Source organism: Helianthus annuus, chromosome 14, assembly GCF_002127325.2.
Source record: "Helianthus annuus cultivar XRQ/B chromosome 14, HanXRQr2.0-SUNRISE, whole genome shotgun sequence".
NCBI classification, from domain to species: domain Eukaryota; kingdom Viridiplantae; phylum Streptophyta; class Magnoliopsida; order Asterales; family Asteraceae; genus Helianthus; species Helianthus annuus.
In genome coordinates, this window is record NC_035446.2 from 170548158 (window position 1) to 170572949 (window position 24792).

The window sequence follows — 24792 nt, forward strand, 5'->3', positions numbered from 1 at the left end:
CGTGGAAATTCGGGGTGTGACAGGTTGGTATCAGAGCCCTTTAAAGCATATTTAAAGCATATTATATCATATTTAAAGCATATTATATCATATTTAAAGCATATTATATCATATTTAAAGTGTCAACATGTTGAATTTATACCTCTGAGTGAACTTTTGGCAGACCCGAAGCTTTGTAAAGCTAAAATATACTCACTAGAATATGTGGTAAAAATTTCATGAAGTTTCGTCAACGTATGAGAAAGTTATGGCCAAAACCGTACTTGAGGGACTAAAAGCGTCAACGTCGAATTTCATGGCTTTTCGGTTGAGCGCAAAGTTATCCGAGGACATTACCATGTTGGTAAATGTCCTAAGGTTCTTAAAAACCAAGTTTGGGGGTTTACGGGTCGAGAAAAGCAGCCGAAACATCGCATGCAAGTTCAGGGACCAATTCTGCCAAGTTTGAAACTTGTTGGGCTGATCAGAGGGTCAGGCGACCCGCCTGGACATGCCCAGGCGGGCCGCGTGGGACTGCCAGCATCAGATTTCGCGAAAATGGGTTGTTTGGGTCCGAATTTTGAGTTGATACCAGCTGTGTGCACCTCCATTTTGCTCCAATAATATCCCTTGCATGCCTAGCCTACTGAGAACTCACTATAACATCTGAATTTCACCTTAAATCAGATCATTCACTCATTTTTCTTGGGCACTTGGTAGTAACAATAAGCTCTCAACTCTCAAGAACATTCAAGGCAACTTTCTGGAGTTAATCTGATCATCAGAGTCGAATCCTAGTGTTCACTAAACACCTATAGGACCTTTGTAAGCTTTCAATTCATTCTCTAATCCGTTCTTGTTGTGATTATTGCTAAAAGTCAAACTGGTTGTTCATAAGCTTTGACTTTCTGATTAAACGGATTTCTTTCAGTCATTTCTCGAATTGAAAGCTGTTATATGTTGGTATTTATGTGGGAAACAAACCCTCTAAAGGGTACTATCTGAATCCCACTATATGCATGCTAATTGTCGAGTCAAACATGTTTCTAAAAAGTCAACAGAAATGATTTTCGCAAAAATAAGCTTGAATGTTAATATATTAGACATGCAATCTGATTGATCATCATAAATAACTTGTAATACATATAAGAATGTGTTTTATCATCATCCACTCGACAATCTATAGTATAGACACGAATCGGAACCGAAAGTCTTGTAAAACGACTATTTCGTAGACTATCGATTCGGATTCGTACATGCATGTTCGAGATCTGTATTGGAAAGTATTTTTGACCATTTTTTATTTTGGTTAAACCTTCTGGAATTTTTGTTGATTAAGTCTATGTTTAGCCTATTCGAATGCATGTTTCCGATTTATGCATAAAGTTGACTATCTTGCCCTTTTTGATATAAAACGTGATTTTTGGAAAAGTGAAAGAGTAGAAATCTTTATTTTTATTGTATAAACTTGCACCGAAAATTTCGGATCAGTTGGTGGTCCAGATTTTGAGTTATGGCCATTAGCGTAAAACTATATTATAAATTTACATAAACGGTCCTTTTCGCGTAGAACCCGTTTCTGGCCACGTTTTGATACGAAACTCTTTACCAACAGAAGTAATATAATATTCTGGGAATTTTGATGATTTTTAATTAATTTTTGGCTGAACGGATCCTAGATCGCCTAGTCAATTCGGCTTATGTCGGTTTTGACCGTTTTAGCCATAAAATGAGTTTTACACATCCTTTTGACCCGAAACCTTTTTCTACTGATTTTATATGATGAATAAATTATTTTAAGTATTCTGGAAATATAAAAATCTCAGATTTAATTTGAAAACCCGAAAACGCCCTTAAATCGCATATTTAGCGTTTTAAGCGCATAGTAAGCGTTATACTTGTTTTAAACATGTAAGACTTGTACCTACTGATGTAATTAGCCTATTTTCATATAATAACAGTAAGTATAAGTATATGATCTCAGATTTCCAGTTTTTGGCATTTTTAGCCCTTGTGAAATTACTAAAATACCCCTACGGTGCATAGTTTGATTTTAAATGATAAATTTGGTATATGGGTCATACCCTACTGATATAATATGTTATATTAAGTATATTTACTGTATGAACCAGACCCTAAACTCAGATTTCTAATTTTACTCTTTTATTATCTCTTAAAAAGACCAAAATGCCCTTCTAAGGTATAAATTGAGTTTAAAATTATTCCGGGCAATATAGAACATAACTTACTGATATTATATCATATTTAAAGCATATTATATCAGGGAATTTGCATTTGAATCATTTGTCTACCCGTATCGCCCTTTTTGCGTTCGGTTCGGTTTACGTAACTAGTTTGCGTAAAATGACCGAAACGGGTCAAACGTTATCATTTTTATCTCAAAATCCAGAATGTATTTAATATACCCATATTATACAAGTATTCAAACTTGTCGGGTCTAAATAACGTTCTATCCGGTCTTCGCTTAATCGTGCGTAAACCGTATCATCCTTAAACTAACCGGTCAAAGCTTAGGCTTAAATTAAAGACCCGTTAGTATTCTAATTGGTTATTTATACCATCGTTCCAGACTAGAGCCTTCCGGTAAATTGTACCTACGCTTACTTAAGTGAATACGGCTGAGTTATTATAATTCTTGCAATTTAAGACAGGAGCTAGCTCAGGTAAATACTCTTAACTTATTTTCCCTATTACGGGCTTGGGATACGGTAATATAAATACCGCATGGTCAGGTATGGGATTCGAAGACCAATGTGTCGGGAAATTCAAATAACCTGTTTTAATTCGTATTGCTTGACTGAAACATTGGGGGTTAATGCGACCGTGTCCTGGATATCCTTGACTCATTAAATTGCAATGGCCACGACCTAAGCACGGGGTGTAGGCATACACCTGACAGATGCTTCATGCTTATTATTTGATTATACCCAATATGGGATTCCCAATAAGGGAATAGTGGTGTGTCGGTTAATCTTGAACCGGCATAGGACCGGGCCCCGTATGTAGAGCAAGTTATGTAAAACTGATAACATGAGATATAGTTTGTCCCAAGTATAAAAGATTAATCTTGCCTTGTGCAACTTAATCGAGTGTCAAAATAGTTTTGTGCCTTGTGCGCCTAAACCAATTTTCATAAACTCTTTTCAAATGAGTCAGTTGAGTGTATTTACCAGTGAAAACTGACGTATTTTCCAAAGTCTAAGTGACAGGTACAAGTACGTAATAGGCTGGAAGCTGCTCAGGGCGTTAGTAAGGAATCTTGCAAGTTCTAGGCGTCTAAAGTCTGTTGAACATTTATCCTATTTTATTTGATCCGCCTGTGGATCTGTTTCAACTACTTGTGATATTAAATATTACGTTTATGTAAAGTCGAAATGAATCTATTTCTGCTTCCGCTGTGCATTTATATATTGTGTTGTTTGACTATGATGTTATCAACTACGTCACGTTACCCCCACCGGGCCCACCGGTGACCCGTGGAAATTCGGGGTGTGACAGGTTGGTATCAGAGCCAACATTGAGTGAATTAAACACTAGCCTTTTGTGTTTAATCTCAATGACACAATAGCACATTCCTTAACCATCTGAGTCTAGACTTAACATAGGAATACTCCCGATTCTAATCTGGAATTTACTGCTTCCAATTATTTTATATATTGGATACGTCGCCAAGCGAAGGAGCCGTAATAGGAGTTCTCCACACCCGGAGTCCCGAGATGCTGAGCTTCGTACCACAGCTAAAGTGAAATGAACATCCAAGGAGAAAGCATTCAGAAATAAAATGAAGAAGAAGCTCCTTTTACTGAAGATCGTTTCCTTATTAGTCCTTATAAGGACATATTTATCTTTCAGTCCCTGCGAGGACAACATTATTTCCTTCAAGTCCCGCTTAGGGCAACTTTATACCTTTACTTTTATATAATGGAATGATTACGTTTGGACTTTCATTCTAAATAAGAAATACTAAATAAATGGAAAATATCAATTTTTATTTGATTTGCCATTTAACAAGAATCTTAGTAAGGTAAAACCTAGCTTGAATGTCTTAATAAAGGCCTGGCCAATATGGTAAAACCTGGTTGAAAAGATTCAAATCTCTGTTAACATATGTAAACATGTTAACACTCCTGGCTAAGCGTGACCGTAAAATCACGCAAGCCACTCTTTTTATAAATTATCTACAGATTATATCTGTATACAAGTCTGATAATGACTTGATGCCTACGGGTAATAAATTTGAAAATTGGGATTTATTTAAAATTCCCTGCAAGTAAAATAGCCATCCATTAAGGATGAAGTGCCTACGGGTAATAAATTTGAAAATTGGGATTTATTTAAAATTCCCTGTAAGTAAAATAATCATCCCTTAAGGATGAAGTGCCACGAGCTATAATACACTGTCCGATTGCGACATCGACAGTTGTGAATCTTTTGAGATTCCCTGTCCTAAGGGGGTGAGCTATGCTCAAAAGCCCTCTAGACGATAATCTGGTCGACATGTCATTATTATGACCGCTGAACGACAATTGATTCAAATTAAAGTACTAATCCTGTCGTTATGTCATTATTATAACCGCTGAATGACAGTTGATTTAAATTAAGTGCTAATCCTGCCGTCATGTCATCATTATGACCACTGAACGACAGTTGATTAAATTAATGACTCTGATCATGACGTCATGTCATTACTTTGACCGCTGAACGTATCATCAGTACAATGACTATATGTCTTAACATCTTACGAGATGTTAATTGATAGGCCCACGGGCCAGAAATTTTAATAAATACAACGGTAGCTATGACTCCCTGTCAAGAAAAAGGTAATGAACTAGGTTCAAACCTCAAGGCTTCGATTCTATGAAATCCTAGCTTAAAATTTATAAATGTCCTCGTGACTAAGCCTTTTGAGTTATTACTAAATGCCTCGATCCCAGACGATCATGACTTATAAATTAAACTTGTCTTCTCGACTAGGCCATTTGTGCCATTACTCACTTATAAATTAGGATTCATGATAAAAATCCTGAATAAAATTAACATTATTCCTTTTCTGTTAAGTGTATGTATTAAAGGAGAATCTTAAAAGGTTTGACCTAGCTTGAATGTCATTGAAGACCTTGCTAAGATGGTAAAACCTGTTTAGAAGAGATTCAGATCCGGATTAACACTTGAAAACGTGTTAACACTCCCGACAACAGTGATGCGATAAAATCGCGATTGTCACCTTTATATTAGGAACTTCCAAACCCCTTAATTAGTCTGTATGATCGATGGGAATCATGGCTAATAAACGTCGAACATGATGTACACATCTAAACATCCACTGGGATGTATACCTACGGGCAAAGATGCATACATGAAAACGATAGTATTATTTCATAACTTCTTGTCAAGACAATGAATTATGAAATTTTCCGATCCAGAGGAATCATTGATTATGTATAAAAAATTTCCCTAGTGACAAGGCTTCTGTGCCATCGAAAAGTCCTATGGAACAAGCCGTTGTGCTATATAAGATGTCGCTATGACATTGACAGTCGTGACTTATGTCCCCTGTCTAGTAAGTATAAAGGATTTATTCCATTTAAACGCCAAAGATGGTTTAATTAAAAATCTAGGCAAAACATGATCAAATAAACTAAATACTATCTAGTAGCCTATATGGTTTGTTTGCACCATGGCTATTTAAATTATCAAGTTCGACAATTCCCTATAATTTAGTAAGCTATTACTTCATGGTTAGTTGGCCTTCAGGCTTCACCATGGCTGACTCCTCTGGGGCTCACAATCATCTAGTTAGTCAGAATGATGTACATTGACTAGCCTTTGTGGCAAAATAAATTATCTTCCAAAGGATGACGGTTGTAGCCTTTGACTCTCTGTCCAAAGGTGAAGAACTATGTTCGAACCTTAAGATCTCTGATCCAATAAGATTGCAGCTTATATGTTAATGCCTTAAGTGCCATATTTTGTATGTCCTTTGTGACAAGGCCTTCGGGCCTATGATTATTAATATCCTTCATGACAAGCCTTCCAACTATCTAAAGATTGTCGTTATGACAAAGACAGTTGTGACATTGTGACCCCCAGTCAAAAGGTGATGGACTCGGTCCAAACCATAAACACAATTGATGGTCCTTTTTGACCTAGGCTAAATATAATTGACATACTTTCTAGTAGCATACTATAAGGAAGTTATAAACCAAACAGCCATTATGGTTTAGTAATACCATGACTTTATAAATCATCCATTACGATGATCTCATAATAACTTGCATCTAAGCATACGTTATTTTTGGTGTTAGTACCAAGGCTCCAGAATGGAGGTTTCCGACGAAGCGCACAGCAGTGCAGCGGCTAAAAACAAGAATGCAAGTATAAATATAAATGTTAATGGCACTACTCTTCAGGCCTTGATTAGCGCAGCAATTAGTGAAGTTGTGGAAAAGGTCCTTGAGAACAAAAAGGAACCGAGTGTCACTCACTCAAAGATCCATACGGAAACAAATACACCAGCTCGTAAGGAGAGCTCCGTTCACTCTTCAGATGAAAAGAGCGAACCTCAGGAGTTAGTACTCTATGATAAGCCCCGTTCAACTGAAGGCGGGTGTACCTACAAATATTTCGTCTCATGCAAACCCAGAGATTTCGATGGCGAAAAAGGAGCAATTGATGCTATGGAATGGCTTGAAGAAATGGAAACGGTTGTGGACATCAGCGATTGTGCTGATAAGGACATAGTAAAATTCATTTCACAATCTTTTAAAGGAGAGGCTCTAGTATGGTGGAAGACCATGATGCAGTCCACGGGGAAAATTCCCCTGTACCTTATGGGATGGTCCAAGTTTGCGGACCTTATCAAGGAGAACTACTGTCCACAACACGAAGTGGAAAAGGTGGAGACAGATTTTCTGAATCTCACAATGAAAAACCTAAATTGCCAGCAATATGTTACCGACTTCAACTCCCTATCTAGACTAGTACCCTATTTAATCACCCCGGAACCAAAACGCATTGCGCGTTTCATCGGTGGTTTGGCACCAGAAATAAAAGGGGATGTTAAGGCTTCAAGGCCAACCAACTACAGATCAGCTGTAGATCTATCCTTGTCTCTCACTCTAGATGTAGTGAGACAAAAGTCGTTCATGAATGAAACTAATGACAAAAGACAAAGGGAGGAGGATAACTCTCAGAATCCTAAGAAGAGCAAATCCAAGCTCAACAATAACCAACAGGATTCCAACAAAAAGCCTACGTGCAAAACCTGTAAAAGAAGACATTGGGGGCAGTGTCGATTAAGCCAAAAGATAAAGCAATGTGGCATCTGTAAAAGAACTGGCCACCAGTCCCACGAATGTAGGGACATGAAGGATGCAAACTGTTTCAGCTGTGGTGAAAAGGGGCACATCAGTACTAATTGCCCTAAGGCTGCCAAGAAAGGAGCAGCTAGGTCTGGAAAGGATAAGAAAGGAACCACCTGGACTACCGGTTGAATACCTGAGACGGTGCACCTCGATAATAGCATTAGGTACGTCCTATACCATTTAGCATTGATAATGACTGCCAAGTATTTTTGCATTGATGCAAGGGATAATAAACCTTTAGCAAACCATAAGCTTAGCAAACTCTGGATTACATTCATAAGGACTTCATATATTAAAAATGAGGTATAACTTACCAGTGGAATCTTTAATGACCTCTATCCCATCCTCGGAGATAATCCTTTCATAAGAATCTGGAGTACTCTACCCCAGAAAGAGTACGACAATATATACTAATTATTTTATTTTATTATTTTTCTCATTGTTTTCTATCGTCTGCGAATGCCAAACTATGTTTGATAAAGAGTACCATATGAGGATTTGCGTATCCTAGTGTGTCCCATAGATTGCTTCCATGCCTGATCAGTATGGAGGTTTAATGCATGGGATCCCCGAAGATATTCCAATGGTCATATTGTACTAAAGTCGACTAGTAGTATTCAAAGGAGATATCCAATATAAAAATGTCCTTATAAGTATCTCTACTTAGGGCATCTTTGCAATGGTAAAGGGAATGTGTCATTTATCTGACACCGAAAGCGATAGATGAGCCAAAGCCTGAGAATGCGGAAATCTCTGACATCTCTATGTGTCATAACTAGCTTCTTTATAAGAATTACCATGTTTACCTTCTGAGAGGCAAGAGGATGTTAGGACAAACATCCCGCTTAGGGCTGCAGTTATTGTAAGAATCTTATATCTGTTATTACCAGCGAAATAGGAAGAACTAAGAGCCAAATAAATAAGTTTTGGATAAGGTTTCGTAAAGCCAAAGTTCAAAGTTCTAAGAAACTCCGATTTTTAGTAAATAAGAAAGAAGGTTCATCTTGCTTATGCATTGATTACCGCAACCCTATTTAGGCAATATCTAGGAATCCCCAATTGCCGCCCAGGATCATCGATTTCTTCGACTGACTTAAAAGATTAGCTACCCCTTAAGGTTAGTTTAAGCAGTGATTGGAATAACCATCTCACCTTAAGAATGGCTTGTCTATAATAGTTGTTATATAAGTATCAAGGCTGCACCTTTGGGAAACCTTGTATAGATAAGATGTTAAACATCTATTGCTAGACAGAAAATTGGTAAGTCCAATTATCAGGATCTAAAAGTTGCCTTGGAAACAACGAATAGGATTGAGCAAATCCATAACCATCTATAAGTTGCCAGTATTCGGCAGAGAATCAAGGATTCATGGAAATAGCAAACCTCCTAAGTTCTTGTTAAGAAATAAGGTTCAACAAAAGATATCACCCTGGAAAGGTGTGCCAATCTGTTAACTGTCAGGCTAGTAAGCTCTGAATGTATGAAATCATTCGAAGTAATCGAATATATCAAGATCAAATAACTTATGAGCTAAAACCTATTTAAGGAGCTTGGTGGAGCTCGCGATGTATTGCACCCTAAGAATTAAAGGATATGTTTCGCCAATAAGTCAAGAAGCACTATCACATAACGGATGGCAGACAGACGGACAGAGTGAGCGTACCATCCAAACATTGGAAGACATGCTTCGAGCATGTGTGATTAGTTTAGGTGGCAGTTGGGATAACCACCTACTCTTGATAGAGTTCTCCTATAAAAATATCTACCACACTAGTATTAGGGCCGCGCCTTTTGAGGCTTATGCGGTAGAAAGTGTAGATCGCCCATCTGTTGGGCAAAAGTTGGAGATGTCCAGTTGTCAGGACCAGATATCGTCTTTGAGACGACAGACAAGATCGTTCAGATCCGTGATCGTTTGAAGGCTGCCAGGGATAAGCAGAAAAGTTATGCGGATCCTGAGCGCAAGGATTTTCACTTCGATGTGGGTGAAAAAGTGTTGCTTAAGGTATCACCTTGGAAAGGTGTGATACGGTTTGGAAAGAAAGGCAAGCTAAGCCCGAGATATATAGGACCTTTCGAGATCATCGAACGTGTCGGGGCAGTTGCTTATAAGTTAAACTTGCCTGAAGAACTTAGCGCTATTCATAATGTGTTCCATATCTGTAATTTGAAGAAGTGTTTCGCTGACGAATCACTGGTTATACCGCATACAGATATACACATAGATGAGAGCTTGAAGTTGGTGGAAAAACCTTTGTCGATTGAGGATCGACAGGTAAAGAAGCTTCGAAGGAAGCACGTGCCTATTGTTAAGGTCAAATGGGATGCCCGTAGAGGACCCGAATACACGTGGGAAGTGGAATCCACGATGAAAGAAAAATATCCCCATTTGTTTGAATAAATCTCGGGGTCGAGATTTCTTTTAAGGGGGTGAGGATGTAACACCTCGAAAAAATTTCGTCCAATAATGTCTTGACACGTGTCATAAGGTTCCGGTATGTGAAAACATACTTTAGTGGGACTAAAAGTGACAAACAGTGAAAACTATGGAACGTAAGGGTCCAAAGTGTCAACAATGGATAAATAGGCTCTATGATAACCCCACATAATGTTTATAACCTTATACGGATGGTTCATGGATCATACGACGCGGAAATTGCACAAAAATGAAGTATTGTAAACTATAGGGGCCAAAAGTGTCAACATGTTGAATTTATACCTCTGAGTGAACTTTTGGCAGACCCGAAGCTTTGTAAAGCTAAAATATACTCACTAGAATATGTGGTAAAAATTTCATGAAGTTTCGTCAACGTATGAGAAAGTTATGGCCAAAACCGTACTTGAGGGACTAAAAGCGTCAACGTCGAATTTCATGGCTTTTCGGTTGAGCGCAAAGTTATCCGAGGACATTACCATGTTGGTAAATGTCCTAAGGTTCTTAAAAACCAAGTTTGGGGGTTTACGGGTCGAGAAAAGCAGCCGAAACATCGCATGCAAGTTCAGGGACCAATTCTGCCAAGTTTGAAACTTGTTGGGCTGATCAGAGGGTCAGGCGACCCGCCTGGACATGCCCAGGCGGGCCGCGTGGGACTGCCAGCATCAGATTTCGCGAAAATGGGTTGTTTGGGTCCGAATTTTGAGTTGATACCAGCTGTGTGCACCTCCATTTTGCTCCAATAATATCCCTTGCATGCCTAGCCTACTGAGAACTCACTATAACATCTGAATTTCACCTTAAATCAGATCATTCACTCATTTTTCTTGGGCACTTGGTAGTAACAATAAGCTCTCAACTCTCAAGAACATTCAAGGCAACTTTCTGGAGTTAATCTGATCATCAGAGTCGAATCCTAGTGTTCACTAAACACCTATAGGACCTTTGTAAGCTTTCAATTCATTCTCTAATCCGTTCTTGTTGTGATTATTGCTAAAAGTCAAACTGGTTGTTCATAAGCTTTGACTTTCTGATTAAACGGATTTCTTTCAGTCATTTCTCGAATTGAAAGCTGTTATATGTTGGTATTTATGTGGGAAACAAACCCTCTAAAGGGTACTATCTGAATCCCACTATATGCATGCTAATTGTCGAGTCAAACATGTTTCTAAAAAGTCAACAGAAATGATTTTCGCAAAAATAAGCTTGAATGTTAATATATTAGACATGCAATCTGATTGATCATCATAAATAACTTGTAATACATATAAGAATGTGTTTTATCATCATCCACTCGACAATCTATAGTATAGACACGAATCGGAACCGAAAGTCTTGTAAAACGACTATTTCGTAGACTATCGATTCGGATTCGTACATGCATGTTCGAGATCTGTATTGGAAAGTATTTTTGACCATTTTTTATTTTGGTTAAACCTTCTGGAATTTTTGTTGATTAAGTCTATGTTTAGCCTATTCGAATGCATGTTTCCGATTTATGCATAAAGTTGACTATCTTGCCCTTTTTGATATAAAACGTGATTTTTGGAAAAGTGAAAGAGTAGAAATCTTTATTTTTATTGTATAAACTTGCACCGAAAATTTCGGATCAGTTGGTGGTCCAGATTTTGAGTTATGGCCATTAGCGTAAAACTATATTATAAATTTACATAAACGGTCCTTTTCGCGTAGAACCCGTTTCTGGCCACGTTTTGATACGAAACTCTTTACCAACAGAAGTAATATAATATTCTGGGAATTTTGATGATTTTTAATTAATTTTTGGCTGAACGGATCCTAGATCGCCTAGTCAATTCGGCTTATGTCGGTTTTGACCGTTTTAGCCATAAAATGAGTTTTACACATCCTTTTGACCCGAAACCTTTTTCTACTGATTTTATATGATGAATAAATTATTTTAAGTATTCTGGAAATATAAAAATCTCAGATTTAATTTGAAAACCCGAAAACGCCCTTAAATCGCATATTTAGCGTTTTAAGCGCATAGTAAGCGTTATACTTGTTTTAAACATGTAAGACTTGTACCTACTGATGTAATTAGCCTATTTTCATATAATAACAGTAAGTATAAGTATATGATCTCAGATTTCCAGTTTTTGGCATTTTTAGCCCTTGTGAAATTACTAAAATACCCCTACGGTGCATAGTTTGATTTTAAATGATAAATTTGGTATATGGGTCATACCCTACTGATATAATATGTTATATTAAGTATATTTACTGTATGAACCAGACCCTAAACTCAGATTTCTAATTTTACTCTTTTATTATCTCTTAAAAAGACCAAAATGCCCTTCTAAGGTATAAATTGAGTTTAAAATTATTCCGGGCAATATAGAACATAACTTACTGATATTATATACGTGGGAAGTGGGATCCACGATGAAAGAGAAATATCCGCATGTGTTTCAATAAATCTCGGGGTCGAGATTTCTTTTAAGGGGGTGAGGATGTAACACCTCGAAAAATTTCGTCCAATAATGTCTTGACACGTGTCATAAAGTTCCGTTATGAGAAAACATACTTTAGAGGGACTAAAAGTGACAAACAGTGAGAACTATGGAACGTAAGGGTCCAAAGTGTCAACAATGGATAAATAGGCTCTATGATAACCCTACATAATGTTTATAACCTTAAACGGATGGTTCATGGATCATACGACGCGGAAATTGCACAAAAGTGAAGTATTTCAAACTATAGGGGCCAAAAGTGTCAACATGTTTAATTTGTACCTCTGAGTGGACTTTTGGCAGACCCGAAGCTTTGTATAGCTAAAATATACTCACTAGAATATGTGGTAAAAATTTCATGAAGTTTCGTCAACGTATGAGAAAGTTATGGCCAAAACCGTACTTGAAGGACTAAAAGCGTCAACGTCGAATTTCAGGGCTTTTCGGTTGAGCGCAAAATGTTCCGAGGACATTTCCATGTTGGTAAAAGTCCTAAGGTTCTTAGAAACCAAGTTTGGGGGTTTACGGGTCGAGAAAAGTAGCCGAAACGTCGCGTACAAGCTCAGGGACCAATTCTGCCAAAACTGAAACTTGTTTGGCTGAACCAGGGGTCAGGCGACCCGCCTGGTAAAGCCCAAGCGGGCCGCGTGGGTCTGCCAGCGACAGAAATCGTATTTGGGGCTGATTTGGGTCCGAAATTGAGTTGTAAACAGCTGGTCTTGCCTCCCAAATGCTCCAATACGTGCCCTTGCATGCCTACATCAACAGTAGCCTACTCCAACCATCTAATTACACCATAAATCAGATCAAACATCATTGTTCTTGGCACTTGAAGTTGTGAACAAGGAGCTCTCTACATTCAAGAACTCTCTCAAGCTTTCTGGAGTTAATCTGATCATCAAGGACGAATTCTAGTGTTCACTAAACACCTATAGGACCTTTGTAAGCTTCCAATTCGTTCTTTAATCCGTTCTTGTTGTGATTATTGCTAAAAGTCAAACTATTTGTTCATAAGCTTTGACTTTCTGATTAAACGGATTTCTTTCAGTCATTTCTCGAATTTAAACCTGTTATAGATTGGTATTTATGTGGGAAACAAACCCTCTAAAGGGCACTATCTGAGTCCCACTATATGCATGCTAATTGTCGAGTCAAACATGTTTCTAAAAAGTCAACAGAATTGATTTTCGCAAAAATAAGCTTGAATGTTAATATATTAGACATGCAATCTGATTGATCATTATAAATAACTTGTAACACATATAAGAATGTGTTTTAATCATCATCAACTCGACAATCTATAGTATAGCCACGAAACGGAACCGAAAGTCTTGTAAAACGATTATTTCGTAGGCTATCGATTCGGATTCATACATGCATGTTCGAGATCTGTATTGGAAAGTATTTTTTGACCATTTTTATTTTGGTAAAACTTTCTGGAATTTTTGTTGATTAAGTCTATGCTTAGCCTATTCGAATGCATGTTTCCGATTTATGCATAAAGTTGACTATCTTGCCCTTTTTGATATAAAACGTGATTTTTTGGAAAAATGAAAGAGTAGAAATCTTTATTTTTAATATATAAACTTGCACCGAAAATTTCAGATCAGTTGGTGGTCCAGATTGTGAGTTATGGCCATTAGCGTAAAACTATATTATAAATTTACATAAACGGCCCTTTTCGCGTATAACCTATTTCTGGCCACGGTTTGATGCAAAACTTTTTACCAACTGATGTATTATAATATTCTGGGAATTTTGATGATTTTTAATTAATTTTTGGCTGAACGGATCCTAGATCGCCTAGTTATTCGGGTTATGGCGGTTTTGACCGTTTAGGCCATAAAATGAGTTTTACGCATTCTTTTGGCCCGAAACCTTTTTCTACTGATTCTATAAGTTAAATAAATTATTTTAAGTATTCCGGAAATATAAAAATCTCAGATTTAATTTGAAAACCCGAAAACGCCCCTAAAATCGCATATTAGCGTTTTAAGCGCATAGTAAGCGTTATACTCGTTTTAAACATATAAGACTTATACCTACTGATGTAATTATCATATTTTCATATAATAACAGTAGGTATAAGTATATGAACTCAGACTTCCAGTTTTGGCATTTTTAGCCCTTGTGAAATTACTAAAATACCCCTACGGTGCATAGTTTGGTTTTAAATGGTAAATTTGATATATGGGTCATACCCTACTGATATAATATGTCATATTAAGTATATTTACTGTATGACCCAGACCCGAAACTCAGATTTCTAACGTTACTCTTTTATTATCTTTTAAATGACCAAAATGCCCTTTTAAGGCGTAAATTGGGTTTAAAATTATTCCGGGCAATATAGGACATAACTTACTGATATTATATCATAATTAAAGCATATTATATCAGGGAACTTGCATTTGAATCATTTGACTACCCGTATCGCCCTTTTTGCGTTCGGTTCGGTTTACGTAACTAGTTTGCGTAGATTGACCGAAACGGGTCAAACGTTATCATTTTTGTCTCAAAATCCAGAATGTATTTAGTATACCCATATTATACAAGTATTCGAACTTGTCGGGTCTAAATAACGTTCTATCCGGTCTTCGCTTAATCGTGCGCTTGAGCCGTATACTTCCTTAAAACTAACCGGTCTAAGCTTAGACTTAATTAAAGACCCGTTAGTATTCTAATTGGTTATTTATACCATCGTTCCAGACTAGAGCCTTCCGGTAAATTGTACCTACGCTTACTTAAGTGAATACGACTGAGTTATTATAATTCTTGCAATTTAAGACAGGAGCTAGCTCAGGTAAATACTCTTAACTTATTTTCCCTATTACGGGTTTGGGATACGGTAATATAAATACCGCATGGTCAGGTATGGGATTCGAAGACCAATGTGTCGGGAAATTCAAATAACCTGTTTTAATTCGTATTGCTTGACTGAAACATTGGGGGTTAATGCGACCGTGTCCTGGATATCCTTGACTCATTAATTGCAAATGGCCACGACCTAAGCACGGGGTGTAGGCATACACCTGACAGATGCTTTATGCTTATTATTTGATTATACCCAATATGGGATTCCCAATAAGGGAATAGTGGTGTGTCGGTTAATCTTGAACCGGCATAGGACCGGGCCCCGTATGTAGAGCAAGTTATGTAAAACTGATAACATGAGATATAGTTTGTCCCAAGTATAAAAGATTAATATTGCCTTGTGCATTTTAATCAAGTGTCAAAATAGTTTTGTGCCTTGTGCGCCTAAACCAATTTTCATAAACTCTTTTCAAATGAGTCAGTTGAGTGTATTTACCAGTGAAAACTGACGTATTTTTCCAAAGTCTAAGTGACAGGTACAAGTACGTAATAGGCTGGGAGCTGCTCAGGGCGTTAGTAAGGAATCTTGCAAGTTCTAGGCGTCTAAAGTCTGTTGAACATTTATCTTATTTTATTTGATCCGCCTGTGGATCCGTTTCAACTACTTGTGATGTTAAATATTACGTTTATGTAAAGTTGAAATGAATCTATTTCTGCTTCCGCTGTGCATTTATATATTGTGTTGTTTGACTATGATGCTATCAACTACGTCACGTTACCCCCACCGGGCCCACCGGTGACACGTGGAAATTCGGGGTGTGACATAGGCTGCCAGAGCCTCAGCCACACGTGTGTTTATCAGGTTTGTTAATTCAGCCTGAGTCATGTTGATGCTACCACGACCGTGTCCTCGTCCACTCATGGTTCTATAATAGGAGAAGGGAACGAATTTAGGAGTCGAGAACGAGAAAAGTATTCAGGTTTATCACGTTAGGGACGATTAACTACTATGTTCGTACACAAACAGGGAAGAACCCCTCTTACACTCGTTAAGCCTCATTGGGATTTGCATGCACCACGCGTTATTATTATGTGTGCACCCATGATAATAAGGCGGTTTGCATGCTCCTCTCAATGCTTCTTAACTTATGTCCGAAGTTTCTCCCACTCCAATCAACACAAATTAAGCACTACCAACAAGATGAGAATTTACTAGATGTAGGTGTTATGTTACACTATCAATGCGTCATGATGTCTACCCTGTCGTTTTGTGCATGCTATATATATAGTTACGTTTACTAGACATATAAGCATAAGCTAAGGAGGAACGAACCTTGCAGTCTGAAGCTGAGTGTCATGGTCATCGTTTGGTTCAATTCGGTTATAGTCTGGTTTTATAAAAACATTTTTAAAACCGAGTTCTCTATAACCAGTGGCTCTGATACCAAACTGTCACACCCCCAAATTACCACCTAGGGCGTGTCCCTGATGGAGGTGTAACGATCCAACAAAGAGCCACCAATCATATCAAACACAAGTTATAAATAAATACCAAACCAATGGAAATGTATTGTTTGAAAGTTAAACCAAAACCAAAGTACTGAGCGGAAGCATAAAGTATCAATGTGTAATGTATCAAAAGCAAATCAAGACAACTGTTTATTATGACCACAACCACTCCAGCAGCATCAGACAGCAAGCTCCCAAGTTCCTTCAGTAATCACCTACAAGCATGTAAACAAGTGTGTCAGACTACGCTGGTGAGTTCAAGGTTTGTGTTCGTTTACCAAGTTGTGTTACCGATCAAGTGAGTAAAACAGTTTGCAAAATGATATGTTGTTTGTTGTTATGATGTTGTCGTGTTGATGTTGTTATTACTCGAGTACCGAATGGCCAGATGATATGTGATTGCCAACCCCAATGCCTCTATCAAAGCATTGGTCATGTTTTAAGGTAATTAGTTCACGCCCGTTCCCCTTGAACGTCGTGAGGGTGCCAAACCTAATAGCGCTATCAACTAATAACCCCCGTTGCCCTACAAGCAACGTGCCGGTAGATGTAGTGGTCTTACAGTGATAGAAAAACAGAGTACAATAACCAACATCCCGTTACCCATGCATTCCTCATCGGAACGTTACCCGTTAACCCTTCACTGGGATCCATGCTTGAGAAAAGAGCAATGAACTCACCTTGGTTTGCTCGGTATGTTACGTTACGTTACCCGTTCCCAGTTGGTCAACCAAACCCTATCGTGGTTACCAATCCACATCAGTCACATAAATCGACAAGTTACACATTTGTACACAGTAAGTCACGTAGTACATGGTAAGTGTTTAGATTCCATACGTATTTACATCACACGTTCATGTTCCTAACAGTAGTCACCAATGGTACCAGTTTCATAAAAATCGACTCACGTGTTGTTACAGATTGTGTTTAGCTAAGATCATAGTATAATACATATCAAGCATTCAGTTTTCAAATAAGTCTACATCCAGTGTTCACCATACCTAACAACGTTTTACAGCCCACTAAGTCAAGACTATATCAGTTCATCGTTATGTGCGGCCCAGTTAATTACGGATATTTATTTTAATCATCAACCCATTAACAAGGTCGGCCCACTACCAAATAAGACTATACACTTGGTCGCCCCCCTTATACTACCGATTTCTACTAGTTCATGAATCATTGTTTATTCATACAAAACAAATATGGTAACCGCCACATACATCACACACATACTAATATTCAATCACTTTAATTCTATTGGACCGATACAAGTTGGTGGGTTTGACTAATTATCTCATATCACATGGCTTGCTCATAAAGTCACATGTACACTACAAAATATGCAGCCATCAATCTTAACAAGTAGCCGCCGCTCATTGAGGGAACTTCCTTTCATTCGATCACATGTCTGCTATCTTAGTAAATGAAAAGATGATTATTATAAAGGTCCAATCACAATCACACACCATATGGTTGAACCGATTTCCCACCAAGCACACATCCCTATGGCTATGACTCATGTACACCTTTTCAACATTTATTGCTTACTGACAGTTTCAATAATTTTATATGTGTTTTGACATGGATTGATTAATAAATCGAGGGATACAATTCTAGGCCACATAGTTCAACCCCATTGGGCCTTTGTTGGGTCCGATTACTGTGTGACAACACATCCAAAACAATTACATGCACAACCCACAAGGCAATTAATGTGTAAAATTCATTATATGAGAGGGCATCAAAAGTCATACAATCATCAGCAGTTTGCGTACACAATTGTCAGTCACTATTTTCAATTTCAAGAACACTTATCATTCATAAATCACATCGTAATTAATTTCAAGTCTGTGATTAACATGCAATACACATGAACACAATTATCAATTAAAATAAGCATGTATCTACTAACCCTCAATCCAATAGCCAGCAAGGTGTCTTCGAAAAAGGAGGGGGGTTCTGTTGCCGATCGTATGAGAGGTAGAGAGGAATATGGGGTTTGTTATAACTTTTAAACTAGATTAGATTTGACTTAGATTATAATTCGTATAGGTGTTGGGCCGGTTAATCAAATTATGTAGGGATTGGATTGATTAGCTAATAAACAAGGGTCTTGGGGCCGGTTGTGGGTTATGGGCTCAAGCCCTATATTCGATATATATATATGTGGGCTGATGAGCATTTGTGGGCCGATTAATACTCAAGTTGGGGCCGGCTTAGATTACAACACATGAGTTGGGCCTGATTAACAAGGGCCACATGATAGGCTTCACTAATACCTTTAAACATAAATGTGACGCGTTTACTAGTCGTAATGAAAGTGAAGGAGGAATAACGAGGAATCAAAGTTAGTGAGATTAACCTTAAAAGTTCGGGTTGTCACACTACTAGTAGGAGCGTCCAACCAAAAGCTTCAAGCTCCTAACCTAAAAGCTTCAAGCTCCTTCAACCAAACAAAACTTTTTATTGAGTAGGAGCTTTTTCATAAAAGCTTAAAGTTAAAAGCTCCTAAAAGTCCCTAAAAGCTCCATGCCAAACATACCCTAAATATATCACAGATATCAAACTATAAGCCTAAATACATGTAAATAATAATCACTTTTTTGTAATATATTATATGTATATAAACATAAAATATATTATAAGTAAAATAATTCGAGCTAAGCCGAGCCAAGCTACCAAGCGAGCCAAACTGAGCCAATTTGGTTCGTCATGAGCCGAGCTGAGCTAAGCTCACTTTCTAACCGAGCCGAGCCGGCTCGGCTCACTTTCAAACCGAGCCATATCGAGCGAGCTTTTTCCGAGCTAAATCCGAGCGAGATTCGAGCTGTGAGTTTTTTGGATAGCCCTAGGAACACTAAGTTTTTCCTCAACCACTCCACCATTACCTCATTGACAATGACTAATGTCTAATATTTGATGCTTTATTTCGTATTTAATTACAGTAGAAAAATCAGTTTTATTACATGGATTTAAAACATTAATTTTCGAGGAAAAGGCAATTAACAACAATCCATATTTCACCGAAATGATGTCTTGCAACCATCACATACATATCTCTATATTGGATATACAACTAATAATAACTAATAATGATAATAAATACCTTTAAAAGTTAAAAAGAAAATGATTAGAATGATTTTGGGAATTTCTAGATCGAGTGAGATGATTATTTAAAATCTGCAAACATGTGCCGAATATTAATACGCATGGTGGGATCCGACAGATGAATCGGATCCAAATCATTGGTACGACTTTGGTGTTATATTTAGTTCTACGTTAGGCTTTTAGTTTATATCAAACAAGTTGTTTTATCATAGATGTTCATAACTTCATATTAAATTATAGCATTGCACCATAAATCCGTAGGATAGATCTTGCCATATAGGTGACCTGTTCTTGTTATTGCGAGCTTTGAGAGAGTAAATCAATTTCTTTTCATTGTCGGATACAAAAATATCATTCATAAAAAAGTTTGGGGTGCTTAATATTTTATTTTTGGAAAAATTACAAGTTTTGTTCTTTATGTTTATACCACTTTTCAGGCGGTGTTTTTTTTTAACGAATGTTGACAGGCGGTTTCCTTTACTAGGTATTTAGTTGCAAGTTTAGTTCTTTACACCCGGCCCAGTTAAAAAACCTATTAATTGTTGGGTGTAAAAGACTAAACTTGCAACAAAATACCTAGTAAAGGACACCGTCTGTCAACAATTAACAGGGTTTTTTAACTGGGTTGGGTGTAAAAGACTAAACTTACAACAAAATACCTAGTAAAGGACACTGGCTGTCAACATTCGTTAAAAAAGACACCGTCTTAAAAGTCGTATAAAGATAAATGACAAAACTTGTAATTTTTCCTTTATTTTTACTACTGTCACCTGACAACCATTGGTACCAGATAGGTCTGGCCACCAACATGTTTCATTTGTATGTGATCTCTAATTCAACTGAACACCGTCTTTTATTAAATTTGAGGTGTTTTGAATATCTGTGTGTACCTAGTCTTTTACTTAAACTTTGAACTTCGACTTAGTTGGTTAGCCCATACATGTCACCGTTACACGGTTCATGAATTGACCGTCTTGTTTTTGTCCTCTTTCTTGATTCTCTCCAATTGTTTTGACTTGAATCATGTGTTGATATTTTGAAATGTGGAATATGAACATATCCACATATCTATTTATCATTTGCATTACATATTTATAATTTATTGTTATCAAAATGAAAAGTGTGTTTTGTAACTTATTATTATGTAGTTATAATTATAATATTACCTAAACGATGGTGATTAATAGAAGCCTAACATGCTTCTTGAGTTATAGAGGCATGGTTCCATTGGTTCTTATGAAGATGTATGCAAATTTATGTCAACACAACTTAATATAGGTATACATGTATGCATAACAACCTAGCGTGCGAACAACATTTCAACCCAAATAGCACAAATACCCAATTGCCCGATTCGTAATCATGGGCCTTAAAGAACTTATTTTGGTCTATTTTTTTATTCACTAATAATATGACCCACCATGTTGGTCCAACCCATAAGATTAAATCACCCACTAAGCAATACATTACAAGCATGACCCAGTTACTTGCAATAAAAAGTTTTTACTTGTTAGGCTCTAGATTCATAAAAAAATGTTTTATGCTATCTATGACTATTAATAATATTTCTTCATCTTGCTTGCGGAAATCAAATGCAAATATACTTCGTCAATTGCATCATCTGTCACAAATAGATTGAGATACATATTAACTAAATTTGTCTTTTCAAAAACTAAGATCGAAATTGAATTTAATGATTAGTTGTTTGATTGAAACTTTAATTGTGATTAACATATAAGAATTTTTGGGTAAAAATTGTTTGCTGAGTCTGGGCGCCTAAGGGAGGAAACGCAACAAAGGTCTAAGTAAGTATACTGAACTGCTTGCGTTACTCATCACATGTCAAAATTCTATGAGCCCAAGATCGCTTTGGCAAAAAAAAACATGTATCCATAAAACCGATTTCTTAAACCAACTAATATAAAATCCACATTACATCCAAAATAAAAAGTTAACTCATAATTCAATCACCGAATTCTCTTTTTGCAACAAGTGATAACGAGATAACATGCGTAAATTAAAAACCAATATGAAAACTTTACTTCAAACCAGCTTTCTCTAACGCATCCTTGAAGTCGTCATCACTATTCCATGATGGTACCTACAAGATTTGAACGTTAGAAACAAAATATACAATGAATCTTTGGGTCAAATTCTTAACAACTCAATAAGTACATTAAAAACAAACAAAAGGTTTAGTGATCCTTCGGTGGGAAGTTAGTTTATTTATTAAACGACCATGATCAATATTCTGGTGTTCATTTACATTCCTGAACATTCGTAAACTGTTTCGTCCATGTATGTTTGTTTATGTACATATTACATATAACATATGCATACCTATACATGTTTGTGTGGGAGGGTCTAAAAACAAACGTAATATATCTATGAGAAATATATACCTCGGTTACATTAATATGGCTAAAGTGTGTCTCGATTTTCTGCATAATCATGTTGTCATTACCACCACATAGTAAGTTGAATACCGCTCCTCCTGTGAAATAAAGACTAAAATTTAAATGATATATTATAATTTGTTTTTTAGTATTTGATTTCGATCATTACTAAACCTACCCGTGTGGTTACACGGGTACTACACCTACTAGTTTGTTAGAACAACAGTACATAATAAATCTTTAAAGATAAAATATGAAACAAATCAATAAAAAGCATTAATTACCCTTGCTAAACCGTGTGCGGAGTAAGTATATTTCATTGTAAGGCTCTGTAGGCTTATTAAATTTAACTGGGAGATCATAGTTAACCACCAGATTAACCTGTGGAAAACATAATTAGACCGATCATAAAAAGTAACGTAAGAAAATAAAAGAAAAGCAAACCTTAGACTGATCAATATCCCGAGCAACAACATCTGTTGATATTAGAACCCGAATCGACCCATCGTTGAAGTCTTTGGTTAACTTATCTCTATCCGAACCTTGAGTTAATGTTACCGCGTAACCATGCTCAGCAAGTGCCTCATGTAATATAGGAGCAGTTCTTTTGCTTCTCACAAATATAATTGTCTGCCCGATTCCCTCTCCTAATGCCAATATTTTATCCCTTATTACCGTAATCTTTGATTGCTCATCGGGTAAATTCACTTTGTAAAACCTCATCATAACTCTATTTTAATCGTTTACGAAGTGAGAGATGATCGATGTTATTTTTTTTTCTTTGACGCACGACGATGTTTTATAGCATCTGCCGTAGGGTTTGTGGAGTGAAGACTCAAAAAACCAGTTGGTACGATCTGGTATGAGTAGAGTTTCAGATGACCAAGCAAGAGATGACCAAGCAAGAACCTGCAAGATCACAAGGAATAAAACACACCGTTAGCCTCGTCACAGGGCGGGGGGGTCTCTCTGTGACCAAGCTCGGGCGTGAGAATAAGTATTTGACAGGAGAAAGTAAGTCAGGGAGAGAAAGTAGCGATTACCCCTTGCTGGAAATCTTGGCGGGGTATTTATAGTTTTTGGGAATGCTGACGTGGCGAGTTAGTTAGGGTCGGACCAGTCACTGTCATGACAGTTAAAGCTGTGGGTCCCAGTTAGTTATGGCGTATCAATGTGTTTAGTCGTTCTGTCTACGGCATTGGGTGCGACCCGACCCTTTAAGTAATGAGGTTCGGTCCTGTGTTTGTTGGTCATTCGGTCCGACCAAGGACGTATCCTCATCATGGAGGATATATGTACATACGTATATATTTCTACAACACCCTCGTAACTTCTAGCGGATGTGTATTTCAGTCCCTCAATAATGTCAACGAGCAGTTGACTCCTCAATTTATTCTACTTTCAAAGCGCTTGCTAAACCAAATCCGATTTCAAAATGTTTAGTCACTAGTTATTTCCTCGGCCCGTGTTGTGGGTCACCGAGCCAAATATTTCTCTTTCGTGACATATACATTTTTTGTTTTGGTTACTGGTACATACTACACATTTAAGGCCGGCGGAGGAAATTCCGACGTTACCAATAAAACGAAACGTAATGAATAGTAACTCATCCGATAGAAATATAAAATTCAACCACCTTTATCTAATACATGTATAATGTTTTTGTTTCATTCATAAAACAAAACTTACAACTAGCCCACTACTAAGGCACGTTGTTTGCACTTTGCATTAGGGATGAGCATGATATTTAGTACGAGTAGCATACTGGTACCGGTACTGAATTTTCCGTATCAAATTACTTTTTGTACTGATTCGGTACCTATTTTTTGGCATTTTCAGTACCAGTAAAATACCGTTTTTATCTTCAAATACCAGTACCATGTCGTATCAAACAATTTTGATACCGATACTGAGTTTTGACAATTTCGATACCAATACCACCCTCATCCTTACTTTGCACAAGTGAGATCCTGCATTCAAAGCCCACTTTAGCCTTATTTTCCCTTTTGTCATGTTTTTTTCTTTTTATTTTTCATCAACAAATTTATTGTTTTTCATTTTTATTATACTAAAAAAACAACACTGTTTTAATCTTAACTATTTTTATTTAATATATTCTTTATTATCATATTATCAATTGTCATCAATGTAGCTATCATTGCCACTAAACACGTGATGTTGTCCTTTCGGATTTTATCATGGTTTGGGTTGTTCATGAGTGAAACCGAGTCGAGTTAGGGCAAAACTCTAGCTCGGCTCGATTATAAACCGAGCTGAATCGGATCGGCTCGGATTTGAAACCGAGCTGGAAATCTAAGCTCGGGCTCGAATTGGTTTTAAACCGAGCTGACTCGACTCAGTTTGGTTTGGCTCGATTTTGAAAAGAAAAATTAATACATGGCTCTCAAAATTCATTAATCTAAAATATTATTTAATAATTCAGAAGAACATATCCAAAATAAGCTCAACCTCATACATTACAAGCCAAAATCAAGTTTAACAACACAAAATACGTTCTTAATTTCAACGAAATACAATATAAGTTCATTAGCATGATAATCAACTTTTAAATGTGGCATAGATATCAAATTACACTTCTAATCGGGTTATTGGATTTTATCACCCTTAAATATTGATCATTGGTCACTCTCACCCTCAACTATTACTTTGACGCCCGACACCCTCAACTTAA

The 24792-nt window shown here is 37.0% G+C and overlaps 1 protein-coding gene across 1 annotated transcript; it reads right to left on the reverse strand.

The window, feature by feature from the left end:
* Nucleotides 1-21629: 21629 nt before the first annotated feature.
* On the reverse strand, nt 21630-23482 carry LOC110906296 (DEAD-box ATP-dependent RNA helicase 38-like). The gene is made up of 4 exons (XM_022151469.2): nt 22545-23482; nt 22385-22481; nt 22107-22198; nt 21630-21805 (listed from the first exon to the last, which is right to left on the reverse strand). Exons 1-4 carry the CDS (start codon nt 22824-22826, stop codon nt 21743-21745), a joined length of 534 nt encoding a protein of 177 aa, XP_022007161.1. The 5' UTR covers nt 22827-23482; the 3' UTR covers nt 21630-21742.
* Nucleotides 23483-24792: the final 1310 nt, after the last annotated feature.